General features: G+C 37.2%; 2 protein-coding genes and 1 pseudogene across 3 annotated transcripts in view; all 3 read right to left on the reverse strand.

The window, feature by feature from the left end:
• Nucleotides 1-675: 675 nt before the first annotated feature.
• Nucleotides 676-4,649, reverse strand: LOC149047398 (uncharacterized). Its single transcript, XM_089204078.1, has 5 exons — nt 4,410-4,649; nt 3,718-4,038; nt 2,309-2,438; nt 1,656-1,746; nt 676-827 (listed from the first exon to the last, which is right to left on the reverse strand). Exons 1-5 carry the CDS (start codon nt 4,430-4,432, stop codon nt 706-708), a joined length of 687 nt encoding a protein of 228 aa, XP_089060204.1. The 5' UTR covers nt 4,433-4,649; the 3' UTR covers nt 676-705.
• Nucleotides 4,650-9,428: 4,779 nt separating this feature from the next.
• LOC149047399 (uncharacterized) overlaps nt 9,429-13,449 on the reverse strand; it is a 17,056-nt pseudogene continuing 13,035 nt past the window's right edge. Inside the window, exons 7-8 of the transcript XR_016185905.1 lie at nt 10,970-11,249; nt 9,429-10,275 (exon numbers count right to left, since the gene is read on the reverse strand). The product of XR_016185905.1 is annotated as an uncharacterized LOC149047399 (transcript). The remainder of the gene's footprint in view (nt 10,276-10,969; nt 11,250-13,449) is intronic.
• Nucleotides 11,597-13,449, reverse strand: part of LOC113683413 (uncharacterized) — a 5,749-nt gene continuing 3,896 nt past the window's right edge. The window contains exon 5 of the mRNA XM_089202437.1: nt 11,597-13,299. Coding sequence (XP_089058563.1) covers nt 11,597-13,299 — 1,703 coding nt within the window. The remainder of the gene's footprint in view (nt 13,300-13,449) is intronic.

Consider the following 13,449-nt stretch of genomic DNA (forward strand, 5'->3'; position numbering starts at 1 on the left):
CGCACTGATAAAATAAACAACTGAAATAATGATGAAAAGTACCTTTAAGTTATTAACTTCTTGAGATTCCTTAGAGTAATCTCCTCCAGAACTTTGTTTCAAACCTGGATGTTAGATGTTACAGACAAGAAAGAGTCTCCATCAAAGAGTCTGTGAACTCAACATCTTTGATTATTAAAAGAGACAAATTAAGCATCAAATTTTTGACATAGTTGTACCAACCTGATTAATCAATTCAGTGGAGGTCTTGTTTCTCATGAAAATGAGTAAAAATTTAGGCTTGGTTAAAACCAAATCATGCAGAGGTTGGCAGGAGAATTCCCATCAAAAACTTTTGCTCAATTTCCTTGAATAGCTTCTTTGTTTGCTTTGTTTTCCTCCCTCTGTTACCCCCCCTCCCAACCTTAACCACAATCCTAACCCCTTCCCCACCACTTTTAGGTAATTACAAAGGAGGCCTGCCGTTGGGTTGCCCCTCATTTTTGAAGGATAAAAACTTTTAAAGAATTTGTCTAGCAGTGAAAACCCTACATGCTTAATCATCCAAACTGAAAACATTTAATCCAAGAGAAGTATCTTTTTAATGCTTTATATATCTATGCCATTTCAGCAGAAATCTTGCCTTCCTTTTATGCATCTATTTGCATATCTCATATAACTGTCATTATATACAGTAAAGGAACATTTCACAGATTAATTTCCATGTTATTTACCTAGCTTCTTCACACTTGCCCCTCTATTTGGAACTACCTCTGGTACTGATGAAGAGCTCGAATAGTGTTTTCTTTTCAAACTTTGAAGCTTTCCTGAATATGCCAAAGGTGAACCTACAAACAAAAAGGAGAATTATTCCAATAAGAAGCTACATTTATATTTTCTGAAACCCTGCAGTTTCATCTTCAAGATTTAAACTTCTCTATTTTTAATACTCATTAATCATGATGACCAAAATCCCTGACAATGGCATCAGATTTATCACAATGATTCCACTAGTTGTCATCCATTTCCCAGTGTTTTGGCCACTTGTTTTTGAATTACATCCTTCATTTATTATAGTGAGTATTATCTCAGAATAGAACTACAGTTGAACCACAATTACTCAAACTCATGCTCTTCTTTGGTCCCATTTTTTCAGGTGGCAGGAAAGTGTGAACGATGTGAAGTTTTGTCCGCCATATTGGATTTCGAGACCCACAACCATTTACCTTTAAAAAAGCTTTGGCTACTTAAAAAACCTTAAAGGAAACCCTGAAAATATGCTAGAGCAATATTATACCCTATATAAATTTTAGAAAAAGTGCACAATATAGTTTGGATGGAACTGTTAACAAATGGCAAAAGTATTTCAGAAATGTTAAAGGCTAACCAACAATGTTTTACAATCTAAAAATTGCTGATGCAAATCAGTTTGTTTCAAGCTGCTACAGGATGGGTGCATAATTGTACCTGTAATTCTATACTGGAATAGTGTCAACATTGTTTCAGTACATCTACTTTATTTCATAGAAAAAAGTAATGTTATGTATCTTGATTTATTTTGCTTGTTCAATTTTGTAATTGCTCTTATCTCCTAAAACAGTGTAATTAATGGTAGAATAATAATTATTAAAATGATTTTGTAGTCTACATACACATGTATATGTATTCAATCTTACCTATTGGTTCAGGTGTGGGTGTCTGTAGTTGTTGTAGAAAACTATCAACTGTTGAAGACTCTGGTCTTTCACTGACTGATTCAGGAGTTCCCTAGTCAGAGTGAAAATATATACCCTTCATTAAATTCTGGGATAAAAAGAGATAAATCTTTGCAAATACCTAATTATATGATTTTTATCTGGCCTCAATAATTTACCTCTCCTTAAAGCTGATAACTTTAGAATTTGAAGACACCAATAAATCTAAGCCTTTTCACAAAATTCCAAGATATCTCCCAAAACAGTGTTGTATAAGAATGTTTTCTAGAATCACTATGAAAAACTTATCCTTCTGATGATTAAAATTTCTGGTTTAGTTATCACATTAAATAAGGAAGAGATTTCTGCATCATTATATAACAACTAAAAATTTTATTTTAAAGAAAAACGATTTGGCAGAACCTGTCAGGAACTTAAGCTCCCCAAGGAGAGGGGGTACCACTACTCCTTGGTCTATAATGATTATGCCCCTGGCTTGAGAGCAGACTTTTAAGCTAATTCCACTGCACCATTAAAAGAAATCACTATAATTTATCATGTAAAAAATCTTATTGAATCACTGCAAAAATCCACATATATGCAAAGCTATAGAGCAAAGAATTTTTTTTTCAAACCTCACAAAGTACATAAAGGGCAGAATTCCCCCTAATATGCCTGTTAATCTTGTTTCCATCCCACACTGTTTGTGGGCTGCAGTGGAACTCCAGTCTTGTTCTATTGTCTGCAGCTGTGGCACAGCTTAACCTAAAAATTTGTGGTTACAATTAATACATTCATACGAAAAAACTTAAAATAGAAAAAAAAAAAAAAACAATTATACAATGGTAGGTTAAAGTATGCACAGGGCACCACTCCATCAGTGTAAACTGCTATGGATATTGAACTGCTAGACTTAATTTGAGCATACTATTAATGAACAGGGACTGTGCAAACAACTGCCCTCTCACCCTTCTTAACTTTTCTGAATCAAAAAAGAAAAATATAAAATATAGTTCATCAGAGACTCTGTACAGATTTTCAACCTGATAATGCTAAACAATCATTAAAACATAGGCTAATGCATTAATTGTGATCTGCATATATTGAACCAAAAAAAATGGTGTCTAGAATTTGGATTTAATGCCTCATTTTTTAACTTCAAAGTAGCACTTTTGAGAACAGTTTTAAATATGGATGCTATACCTCAAGAATTATGGAAAAAATAAAAAATTTGGAATACCATTTGAGGGTTCAATATATTTCTGACATTATCACCAAATTTCACAAAAATTGACCAAATACCAGCAGAAAATAAACTCTCCAAAGATCAGAACACAAGCCAAAACACTAACAGAAAAAGTGACTTGAAATTTTTCAGGACATCGGTATTTGTTCACAGAAATGTGTTTCCATATCATGCCCGTGAAGGCTGTTAAACAATCACATTGGAGCAAGCAATTTGACACTGTTTTGCCTCAGCCAGAATAGCAAAAAGGACTTCTCACTTTTGGATATGTTATCAGCTTGAAAACAACAATTGAATTCCTACAACAATCCCTCTATCTTTCGGAATGATCATATATATATATCTCCTTATAAAAAAAGCTACCAAAATCGAATTTTCAGATGCTGATACACCTTCTTTTATATGTATTATAACTAAAGATATTAAATTTCAAGAAATTGAAAGAAAAATAATTTTTCCTTCTGTGATACTTCTAATTCTAAGTTGATTTAAATAACTATGAAAACAGGAACAGCATTAAAATATGTAAAAAACTGTTCGTCCAATTTAATTTCAAAGCATAAATTTATTTCCCCAAAGTCATATTGAGAAGGATCAAAATAATCTAGGAGAATTGCCAAACAAATCAATCCCTCCATTATCACTTGTATTCTTCGACAGAATCTCTCCAGACAATATCGTGATCAATACAATTTCAACCAGACATGTGATAAGAATGAGCAGAAATGTCAGTAAGGGGATTACTTAGCTTACCATTAAGCTGCATAAACATCTGACAGTCAGTCCATTACAATTTACCTTTCATTATTTCCTAATATCGGGAAATGGCGGCGGAGCTTCTCCTTCACATCCTTTTCTGTCATAGTCTTGATGAATTCAATATTCGTTTTAAATTGCCCTCGTTCGGGCCTCTTTAATCGAGCCATTTCTATAGTGTTCGGCATGTAGACTTTACCGTCTCTCTTTCGCACATCACAGCTAAATAACACCATAACATTTTTCAAGATTGATTTTCTCTTGCGTGTTGTTGAGGCAGAGTTATCACTCACGGGCCTTTTAAGATCTGGCTCGTCGCTACTTGACACATCTTCTACGTGTCGAGAGCGCTCCATCCTATTACTGCAAATTAAAATCGAAGATTTCACAAACCAGCATAATTTCAACTTCTTGGGTAACAAGCTGTGAAGAAATCTTAGACTTGTTGCAGTGTAGAAACCAACCCACATTCACACTTCGTAAAAACAAACTGTGAAGAAATCTTAATTTTTTAGTGAGGAGAAAACATACTGATCCACTTCCTTGAAACACATTTCTCGTTGTACACACCACTCACAGTATTATTATAACAACTTCCAATGAAGATACAAAAATTTTGGCTAATCACTGCGTTCCACTGAGAAGATAAATCGATAAATACATTTAAAAAAAACGCCAGATGGTTTTTTAACTCATACAAAAACGCACTCGCACAAGATGAGTCAGCTTCTTACTTCCTTGATGTTCTGGGTTCCATTGCTAGCGTCTAACTCTCCGTTCGATGACATGAAACATTCCGATTTATCTTTGAGTGTGTTAGTCAACCTTAGAGGCCTAAATGATGTTCTTTCCCATGAATTAACCATCCAAACGATTGTTAAATATAATTCCTAACAGAGAATACACACACACGAGGAATAAAGAAGTGACTGAGGGAAGGACAGGAGGAAGAACAAGTACTGCGACAGCAAATTGTGATGCGCGCGCAGCAATTAAGTCATTTTGATACAACCTTCGTGACCTGTGATACAGCCACGAGGCGATTTTGGTGTCTTAATAAGCCTTGTCCCTACTTCAAAGATTAATTTTGATCAATTAATAGTCGGGCATCACAGACAGATCGCGAGCAAAACTTGAACTGCCCTGAGATCAGAGAAAGCATAAGAAAGTGGTTGTCGAAGTCGCGAAGAAAGGGAAGCACAATCCGTCAAAAACCACTGATACAGCCAAGGTGTTCACTCGCTAACATAAATAGGGAGGCTTTTGGGGTGGTGGGAACGTGGGGGAGGGTGAGTAAATTATTAAAAAAACGTTGATACAAAAAGAATTCGAGCCGAAAATAAATGCACGCATATGCACAACGAGTATTCCAGGGAAAAATACCTCACTTATGTAGCCATAGGTGATGAAAAAAAATAAAAATAAAAATAAGCAAGACAAAACAAAAGAATAACTAAAAAGTCGAGCACAAGGTTTCCCGAAAAATTAAATACAATACTATTCTACCACTCGAGCAAATTGAACGATGTGAGTAAACGGATTATTGGTTGATGATTGATACAACCTTTATGACCTTTGCACAAAGTGTGTATCAAACTGAAATTTGCATACATGTGCAAATTGATATGCTTAGAAGCACTGCATTCTTCTGAGCAAGTTTTTATCGATTCTTATTTTGTTTCAGAAATGCGTGTACTGGCCGATGAACAAATTTTCGAGCTCGTGAATAGCACCGCAGCAAATACAGTCTTTTATGACGCCAAAAACACTCCTTGGGCTAAGTTTCGATTAATAAACTCCGGCTACACTTTAGAAGAAAAGAATTGCAGTGGCGAAATGCCCGGCAACCAGGCACGATCTTAGATATACTAAATGCGCGGCATTAAAAAAAATTGTTCGGCTCCTGGGCATTTTGCCACCGCATAGATATTATTTGGCATACTTAATAAGTGCAAGGGATAAGAAATCTCGCTAAGATTATTTTGATAGCTCAGTAAATAGTTAAGTTAACTTCACTTAAACACTTACGTATGTTAAAAAATACCTAAATTTTTAAATGACTTGAGCTCGAGGTAATTAACAGGCGGATTTGGAAAAGCTATAAATCCCACTCACCTCTTTCTACCCTCGCTCTAGCGCTTCTGAAGGAGCTGACGTTCACTTCATATCACATGTGCATAACTGCCGGACAGGTAATGAATTTCACCCGGCAGGCTTGAAAACGAGTCGTCGCAGCCAAATAAGGAATGATTAGTGACGTGGTAGCAGCAATACCTTTATGTATATCACATATCTGAATGAAAAATAAACCAAAAAAAACAAAAACAAAAGTTTCACGTTATGCTGACATACTGACGTACCTAGAGCGTACGTAACCTCTTTCCGTGCATAAGAGCCACGCTTGCGACAATCACGAAATTATCGTACGACAAGAGGACTGATACAGTACAAAATCTTACGCAAAAAATAAGTTTCCTTTACTCACTTCTACCTACTGTATTGATGTTTTCTCGCTGATACAACCTTTTTGACCTCTGTACAGGGTATGTATCATAACAAATTTGCCTACCACTTGAGCAAAACATAGGCATGCAATTTTTTTTAGGTTGAGTGGATTACTTGAAACATTGTAAGTGATGTCTACATTTTTACAAAAGAAGAGAAGAGTATTAACGCGGAAAAGAACGAAAATTTCGACTTAACCCACACACAGGTATTTTGTGCTTTATTGTGTGTGTTGTGCGAGTAATTGTAGCCAAAAATAATTCTTGAATTCCCCGCACCCAAAAAACTGACAACCAGAAATGCGGTGCGGGATAAGCAGACAATTCTTAGCCCATTTATTGAACTAACCAACTAATCACAAGACAAAAACAACTGTTTACACTGTTTAGACACCAAAAAATTAAACAAACTCTATACGTTCGACGCGGCCAAAGTAAATTGAATAAACAAAACCACTTATAATGACTGTCAATCATCAGGAAAGCACAACTAAAAATCGTTACGAGGAAATGGATTACAGGATTCCAACCAAAAAATAAAAAAGAACAAAATTTAACTGTCCGCTTGTAAAAATCCACAATGAAACTTGTTTACTGTTCAGCGAATATATACTTGCTAGTTTACATATCACACTTCTTTCCCATAATCTCACGCCGGCACTTAAAACACACTGCCGACAAATGCACTCGTGCTTGGGAATTCAAGAAACCATTTATCTTTTGTTTCATTACGCTTCGCTACATTCAGGCAAAGATAAATGAACAAACTGTAATGATGCCACGGATACCCGTTAGTACAAAATGCAGACTGCAGACTGCAGATCGGACACAAAATGTAGACTAGGTACAAAATGTAGACTAGGTACAAAATGTAGACTAGGTACAAAATGTAGACTAGGTACAAAATGTAGACTGCAGACTGCAGAGTGGGTAAAAGATGCAGACTGAGAATCTAAAGAGTTTTCGTCTGGTATGTGATAATACGTCATCTTACAACTTGGAGAGAGAACGCGTTGCGTGGTGAGACCAAATAACGGTTGCGAAGGAGACCACGCTTACTGCCGTTCCTCTAACAGAGAGAAAATTAAAATTATTCGTCTATAGTTGCCTCAAAAACATAATAACACGTAATTTTACTACGAAAAGAAAACTGAAACCCTTTCGTATCTCCAATAGAACCTAACCAAAGATATATTGCGATCTCGAATAAGTGAAGATACACTGAACAAGAGAAAAGGATATATTTCAAAGAGGGTTCTGAACTCACTATGTCGTGACATGTGCGACCCAGCGTACTTTTAATGTTACGACAGCTATTGTTAAATCAGTTACACAGATTAAAAACACTTCGAATGGAAAGATTCTTAATCTTCTTGAACTGAAACAGCCCTATAATTATTTAATGTATATGATTTTCTTCCGATGGCGAGCTCAGCTCACCCAGATAGCACTAGTGCTTTAAAGTTGAGACAGTTCGCTAAAGCATTAACATCACGCTATCGTTATTTCTGAAAAATTTTGAAGCAGCTTGTCTGGGTGACATTTTTTTATTAAATAAAAAAAGAACCTGGAGAGTTTGTGGCATTCTCGAAATTATACTCAACACTAGCGGTGATACTTACCTTCAATGCAAGCTATCAATCGAAATTGTAAATATTTTCATGGTAATTTCGAGTAATCGTGAGCTACAGCCTCCGTTGAAAACTTACGAATGCATTCAGCCAGGATTTGTTGTAGAAGATCGAATAACACCGTATTTGTTACATGTAGGAGGGAATTACTCTCCTGTCAAAAGAACACTTGCATCCAATCGAGTCATTGCAAACTCACAACGGCCGATCTCTTCGGTTAGCGTCGCTCCTATTTTAGTTCAACATAACGAAATAACATTAAGGTGCTATGTGTTACACCATACGTCGGTCCTATTGAATTCACACGAACCTGCGATCAGCTACTAAGAGCTCGCACTGTTAAACTAAAAGACAACAGAGTGGAGAATGGAGCACTTATGAGACCGATGTGATGAAGAAATCTCCGACGGTAATCCGGATATTTCATAATTGTTTGATTCATAATTATTTGCATAATTATGTTAGTCGTACTGGGAATTTTGGGTAGATTTCTTGTGAGGTCATCATTACGTAAAAATTAAACAAAAAGGTGGGAGAGGGGTAGCCTTTTCTATTATTTTATATTCACCATGATCTGAAACAGACGATCGAAGAACTTGACCAACACAGAGTCAGGAACAAACCACCCCAGCCCCTCCCCCATAACTTTTTGTCCAGAACCTTTCTTTCAAGGCGGGTTTAGAGGTTCTCTGTAAGTGTAGCCAAAGTGCAAAATGTTTATATATCGAGGTACTGGTGCCGAGAAAAGACCTAAGGCCATTCGACAAAATTAGACCCCTCTGATACACAGTCCTGCTATTTCATCACAAGAAGAAAATAAGTTTTGGGCGATGTCTTCAGTGATTAAGTGTTTTTCGGGACGGATGACTCCTTTGCATTAGTTAACGCCTGGGGAACCATCATGACAAAGATGTTAACATAAATCAATCACTATTGCTAATGATAGTAACAATTTAAATAACGACAACGATAACGATTGCTAAAATAATGATAATGATTTAAGAAAGGTCATTAGAACCTCGGCTAGTGTCTGCTGATCACTCGATCCCAGACCCCTTGCGAAATTATCCTTAATGTTATCAACAGTTTCAAGGTAAAGAATGAATGAATGAATAAACAAAAAAGAATGTAAACTATTTTTTTGGTTTCTGTGCGATATTTATTGAAACAATTTTTCACCTTAATGACCATGAAAGTGGTTAATATCTACCTCGCGGCTTCACCCCACAGAAAAAAAAAACAATTCACTTGCCATTTTGGTGAAGAGCTCTGCTGCATTCAGGGTAAATTATTGCTGACCAACTGAAAGGCTAAATTTAACGTATAAAAATTGATGGACGAAGCAACACATTGACCGTTTTGCTTAAGAATACCGGTCTCGTATCAGAAAACACGTTCATCAAGGACGTCAAGGACAACTGTGGCTGGAGATTCGACATGACATGGACAGTTCATTTGAACTTTTCAATGCTTAAAGACCTTAAAACTCCGTAAGAACTCGTTAACAGTATTACCGATATTTTAAGAGGTCTATTGATATCAATAACAAGTAAGCTAAAAGATTAATGTTCCGTTTTGTCAGTGGTTGGTAATCTTAGATCTTAAGCCATTCTAATAAAAGAAACTACCACAATCTTTATTGATGGATCAATGATTAGTTTGGTCTCAATAACCTATTAATCCGATTAATGTGAGTTGCGGAATATTTACTTAAGGCCTTCTTTTGAATTATTCATTTAACAGATAACTACAATAGGAATTAAATAAATTCTATTAAAAAAATTTCCTTAAATATTTATTTCTTACCTACACAGTGTTTATAAAGTGGGCGATTGAAAAACTAATCCTTGCAATTTACGTTTCTCTCACTAGTTCACGTAATTTACGGGTCTCACTAGTTCACGTTTTTTCTCTTTTCTTTTTCTATCACATTTTGTACAGGAACACTCGTAGGGTTTTCATTTGTGTCGCGAATATCGACTTCTACGGAGATTGAAGTTTCAATGGAGTGCAAGTCTGACAAAGGGAGAAAAAGAGAGATAAACAGACCTTTTTAGCCTAGCGCTTTACTGACCGTAGGGACTAGCAAACCAGACCAATTAACGAAAACCGAGTAAATATCAAAGCATTGATTGTCTGTGTTCAATTGATTGATCTATTGTCAGACCTATCAAAGGTTTAATACAAAAGGTGTTTTCTACAATGCTGAATCCCGTGGCTTTGCAGAGGGAATATCAATCCATTCGCTCTCTCGTTCTTGGGTCCTCAGTTTATCTAAAGGAGCCTCCCAAGAATCCAGCTTTCTCGCGCACTCCCCCGCGCGATTCATTTCTTCTTCTGCCTCTTCGTCCCTTCCAAGAGCACGAAGAGCAATCGACATAGCTTGATGGGTGTGAATCAGCTCGTCCTGTGTGTCTAATACGTTTTCTTGGTAAACAACTGCCTCTTTAAGGTATTTGAGGGCTCTAGGTGCAAAGATGCAACGTCCAATAATGAATTTCCTCGACGTTTTCCTCCAAAAGAGGATGTCACATTTTTGCTAATGTTTTTACCGAGCGCTATTCGCATCAACACGATGTATTCTCTTAGAGATTATTACCTCTAAGTCCAGTTTAAGAAATTAAATCATTCCTCTGTCTTACGGTCCAAAAAGAATGCTACGATGAAAAATATTTACATTGTAATACATTCTGTTAGATGTTTCACCTTTGAGTCATTCATGGCAATTTGTCAAACCAAAATACAAAGAGTTTGAGGTTGTATAAGAAAATCTGACTTGACAGCAGCAAAATTAGAAGAAAAGGACGTGATCTATCGAGCAAAACAACACACGCTTCATTGCCTAACAACTTGTTGACGCTGCACGAATACAATGTAACATATTTTTGGACTTAATGAGCACTTCTCGAAAAGATTTTTTCCTCGTTCTGGACTTCAATGTGTTCTTCTAACCTTTTGAAAGCAGGAAATCCATGTAAATTGACATTTTCACGGAGTTGCAGTGATTACGATAAAATGTTTAAAGGAACAAATGCACGAAGAATAAATGTTTTTGCTAAGGTCAATATTGCTTACAATCGATTTTGTTGTTAATCTTTGCTAGGAGGGCATCGGATCTACTTAATGCTTTATGACAAATTGCAAAATATCTTTACTCACGTTTCATAGTCCTGTTTCGCACTGTAAGCCACACCCAGATCATAAAGAGACTTCGCAGTCTCCTGATGTTGCCCTAATAGTTTCCTTCGGATCGATATTGATCTGCTATTGTATTTAATGGCGTTGTCGTAGTCACCCAAGGCGTGGTAACTGTTACCAATCCAACTAAGAGTGGTTGCCGTAAAAGGGTGGTCACCGAGGTTCTCTTCATAGACAGGGAGGACATGTAACAGCCTTGTTTGGATGGCCATCATGTGATTTCGCTGCACCATTTGAGAAGCTGTCGGTCAAATGAAAAAGAAAAGAAACCAGAATGATGGGACAGATCGACTGTCTATTTTCAAAATTGCGCTTTTTCTTTAACAACACCTGCATTAGCAATACCAATTGAGTATTAGAGTGGAGAAGGAAAATGGCCTTGAGCTCATGCTACTCACTAGCCTATGCCACCAACATCACCTCCTAATTGTTACATTAATTTATCTGCATGCTACTACAATTTCGATGATAATGAAGCTTATACAAGGTGGATCTTACTGCCTAGCTTTTATGGCAAAGATCAATGGAGAGAATTCTCTTTATTAAATTAAATATATCTTACCATGAATGCATTGAGAAATTAAATTCTCACCAGCCTGCTATATCGCTGAAACAGGCAGCTAACATGACATGGTCTTTGGTCCTGTTTAGTTTCTCTACTCCGTCCCATCGCAATTTCAAGGCTATGTCGAGGTATCCATAGCCCTCATCAACGCGACCCTCTCGAACAGAACAAAATCCAAACTTGCTCATGCACTGGGAACGAGTGTTGTCCTCCACGTCCGTAAGTGTAGAATGAATGTCATTTGCTTGAGTCAAAATTTCTCTGGCCTGATACAAAGCTCTTGGACAAATGTGAGGGGTACATGTGCAGCTTAACACTATCTTCATTCCGATGTTCGTCAAGCAAGCGCTGTAGAGGCGCAAGTGGGAGCGACATCGATACGCAAGCTTGCAAAAGAGCGACTGAAATTCTTGTTTGCGCATCACCTTTGCAAGAAATACAGCTGCCTCCTTGAAGGCTTCAATGCATTGCTCCCTGAAAGTTTGGTCAAGCTCAGGATGATCGTCTCCACACCAAGCCATGGCTTCCCGAATGTTGTCCTTTTCAGATCTGTACTGATTAATTGCCGACTTGCAATCTTTACTCAAGAAGGTTTCGCAAAGTGTAACAGCCAAGTCACTGTAATGACGAATGAAAGTTGATTTGGCGTATATGTGATCGGACTTCAGTGAGAAGAAATCTCGTATGAAAGGATGGAGGGAATACTGACAACTTAACCTGTCGAAGCGAAGGAGGCTGCTGTGCTCCAAGGAATTCAGATAAGTTTGCAAATCAGCTGTGACAAACGACCGAAAGACTTCTTGGAATTGCTCTTGCGTGAATCTGTGTGGAAATGTAGAGAACATCACAATAATCTTCTGATTTTTTTGACTTAAGCGATCAAAACATATTTGAAGACACTTGTCGATGCGATCCTCATTCGGTAAATCGTCAGGGTTTAATTCCTTTACAAGAGAACTTGGTGAAGATGTGGAAAGTCTATGTGCCGCCCTCCGTGGATTTTCTCTCTTCAGAATCAAGATCACTGTGCAGATTATTAAGGGAATACCACCACAAACTCTGACAAGCTCCCCAATCAGATGGTCGTCCAGACCATCTTCACACTTTGAGAACATAGAGGTTGAATCGTTGTCATTTAGAGGTTCTAGGTTTATCAGTTCGAGAAGAAAAGACACACACAAATCATAAGTTTCTCGAGATGTAAGGACAAGTTGAATGTTTGGACTTTGTCCAAGATCTTTAAGAAATGTCAAAAAGTCGTCTTTTGTGAATTTTCCAAACATTTCAGTACAGCAATTTTCGGATTGTAATTCCTGGTGGCATTTATCCTTGCTAACTTTATCCTCGAGATGCAGCAAGTTGTCAATGTTTTCAATGATGAACACAACACTTTTTTTCTTGAGAGAAGATATGCCTTTTAATGCTTCAGTTATTGTATTCTCTCCGGGAACGTACCCTAGAGTCTCGATTATTTTGCTTGCTAAATCTTCTACAAAAGTGACACCTCCAGGTTTAACGTACGCGACACACGTTTTCCTTTCGATCATCCTATGGGCGACCTCTATTACCACCGACGTTTTTCCATATCCAGGCGGTGCTACAATTTCAACAGCCTTGTTTGAAGAAAGGGCAGTTATGATACGTTCGCATGTTTCATTGCGGCCCACCAAATCCGTCCGATCTGGAAAGTTACCATAATGACCAGATTGTTCCTTCACTTCTGCAAGTTAAAAGACAGAAAGACCATTTATTCCTTTCCACTATTAATTGGAATAAAGCACAACAGTCCTGCCAATCAGCCCCTCCCCCTCCCCCACTCCATCCCGAATTCAAAGATTACAAGGACTTATTACAAAAATATCAGGCCCGTACTGAA

The sequence above is a fragment of the Pocillopora damicornis genome, chromosome 4, assembly GCF_964200805.1.
Source record: "Pocillopora damicornis chromosome 4, jaPocDami1.2, whole genome shotgun sequence".
In the NCBI taxonomy this organism is placed as follows: Eukaryota; Metazoa; Cnidaria; class Anthozoa; order Scleractinia; family Pocilloporidae; genus Pocillopora; species Pocillopora damicornis.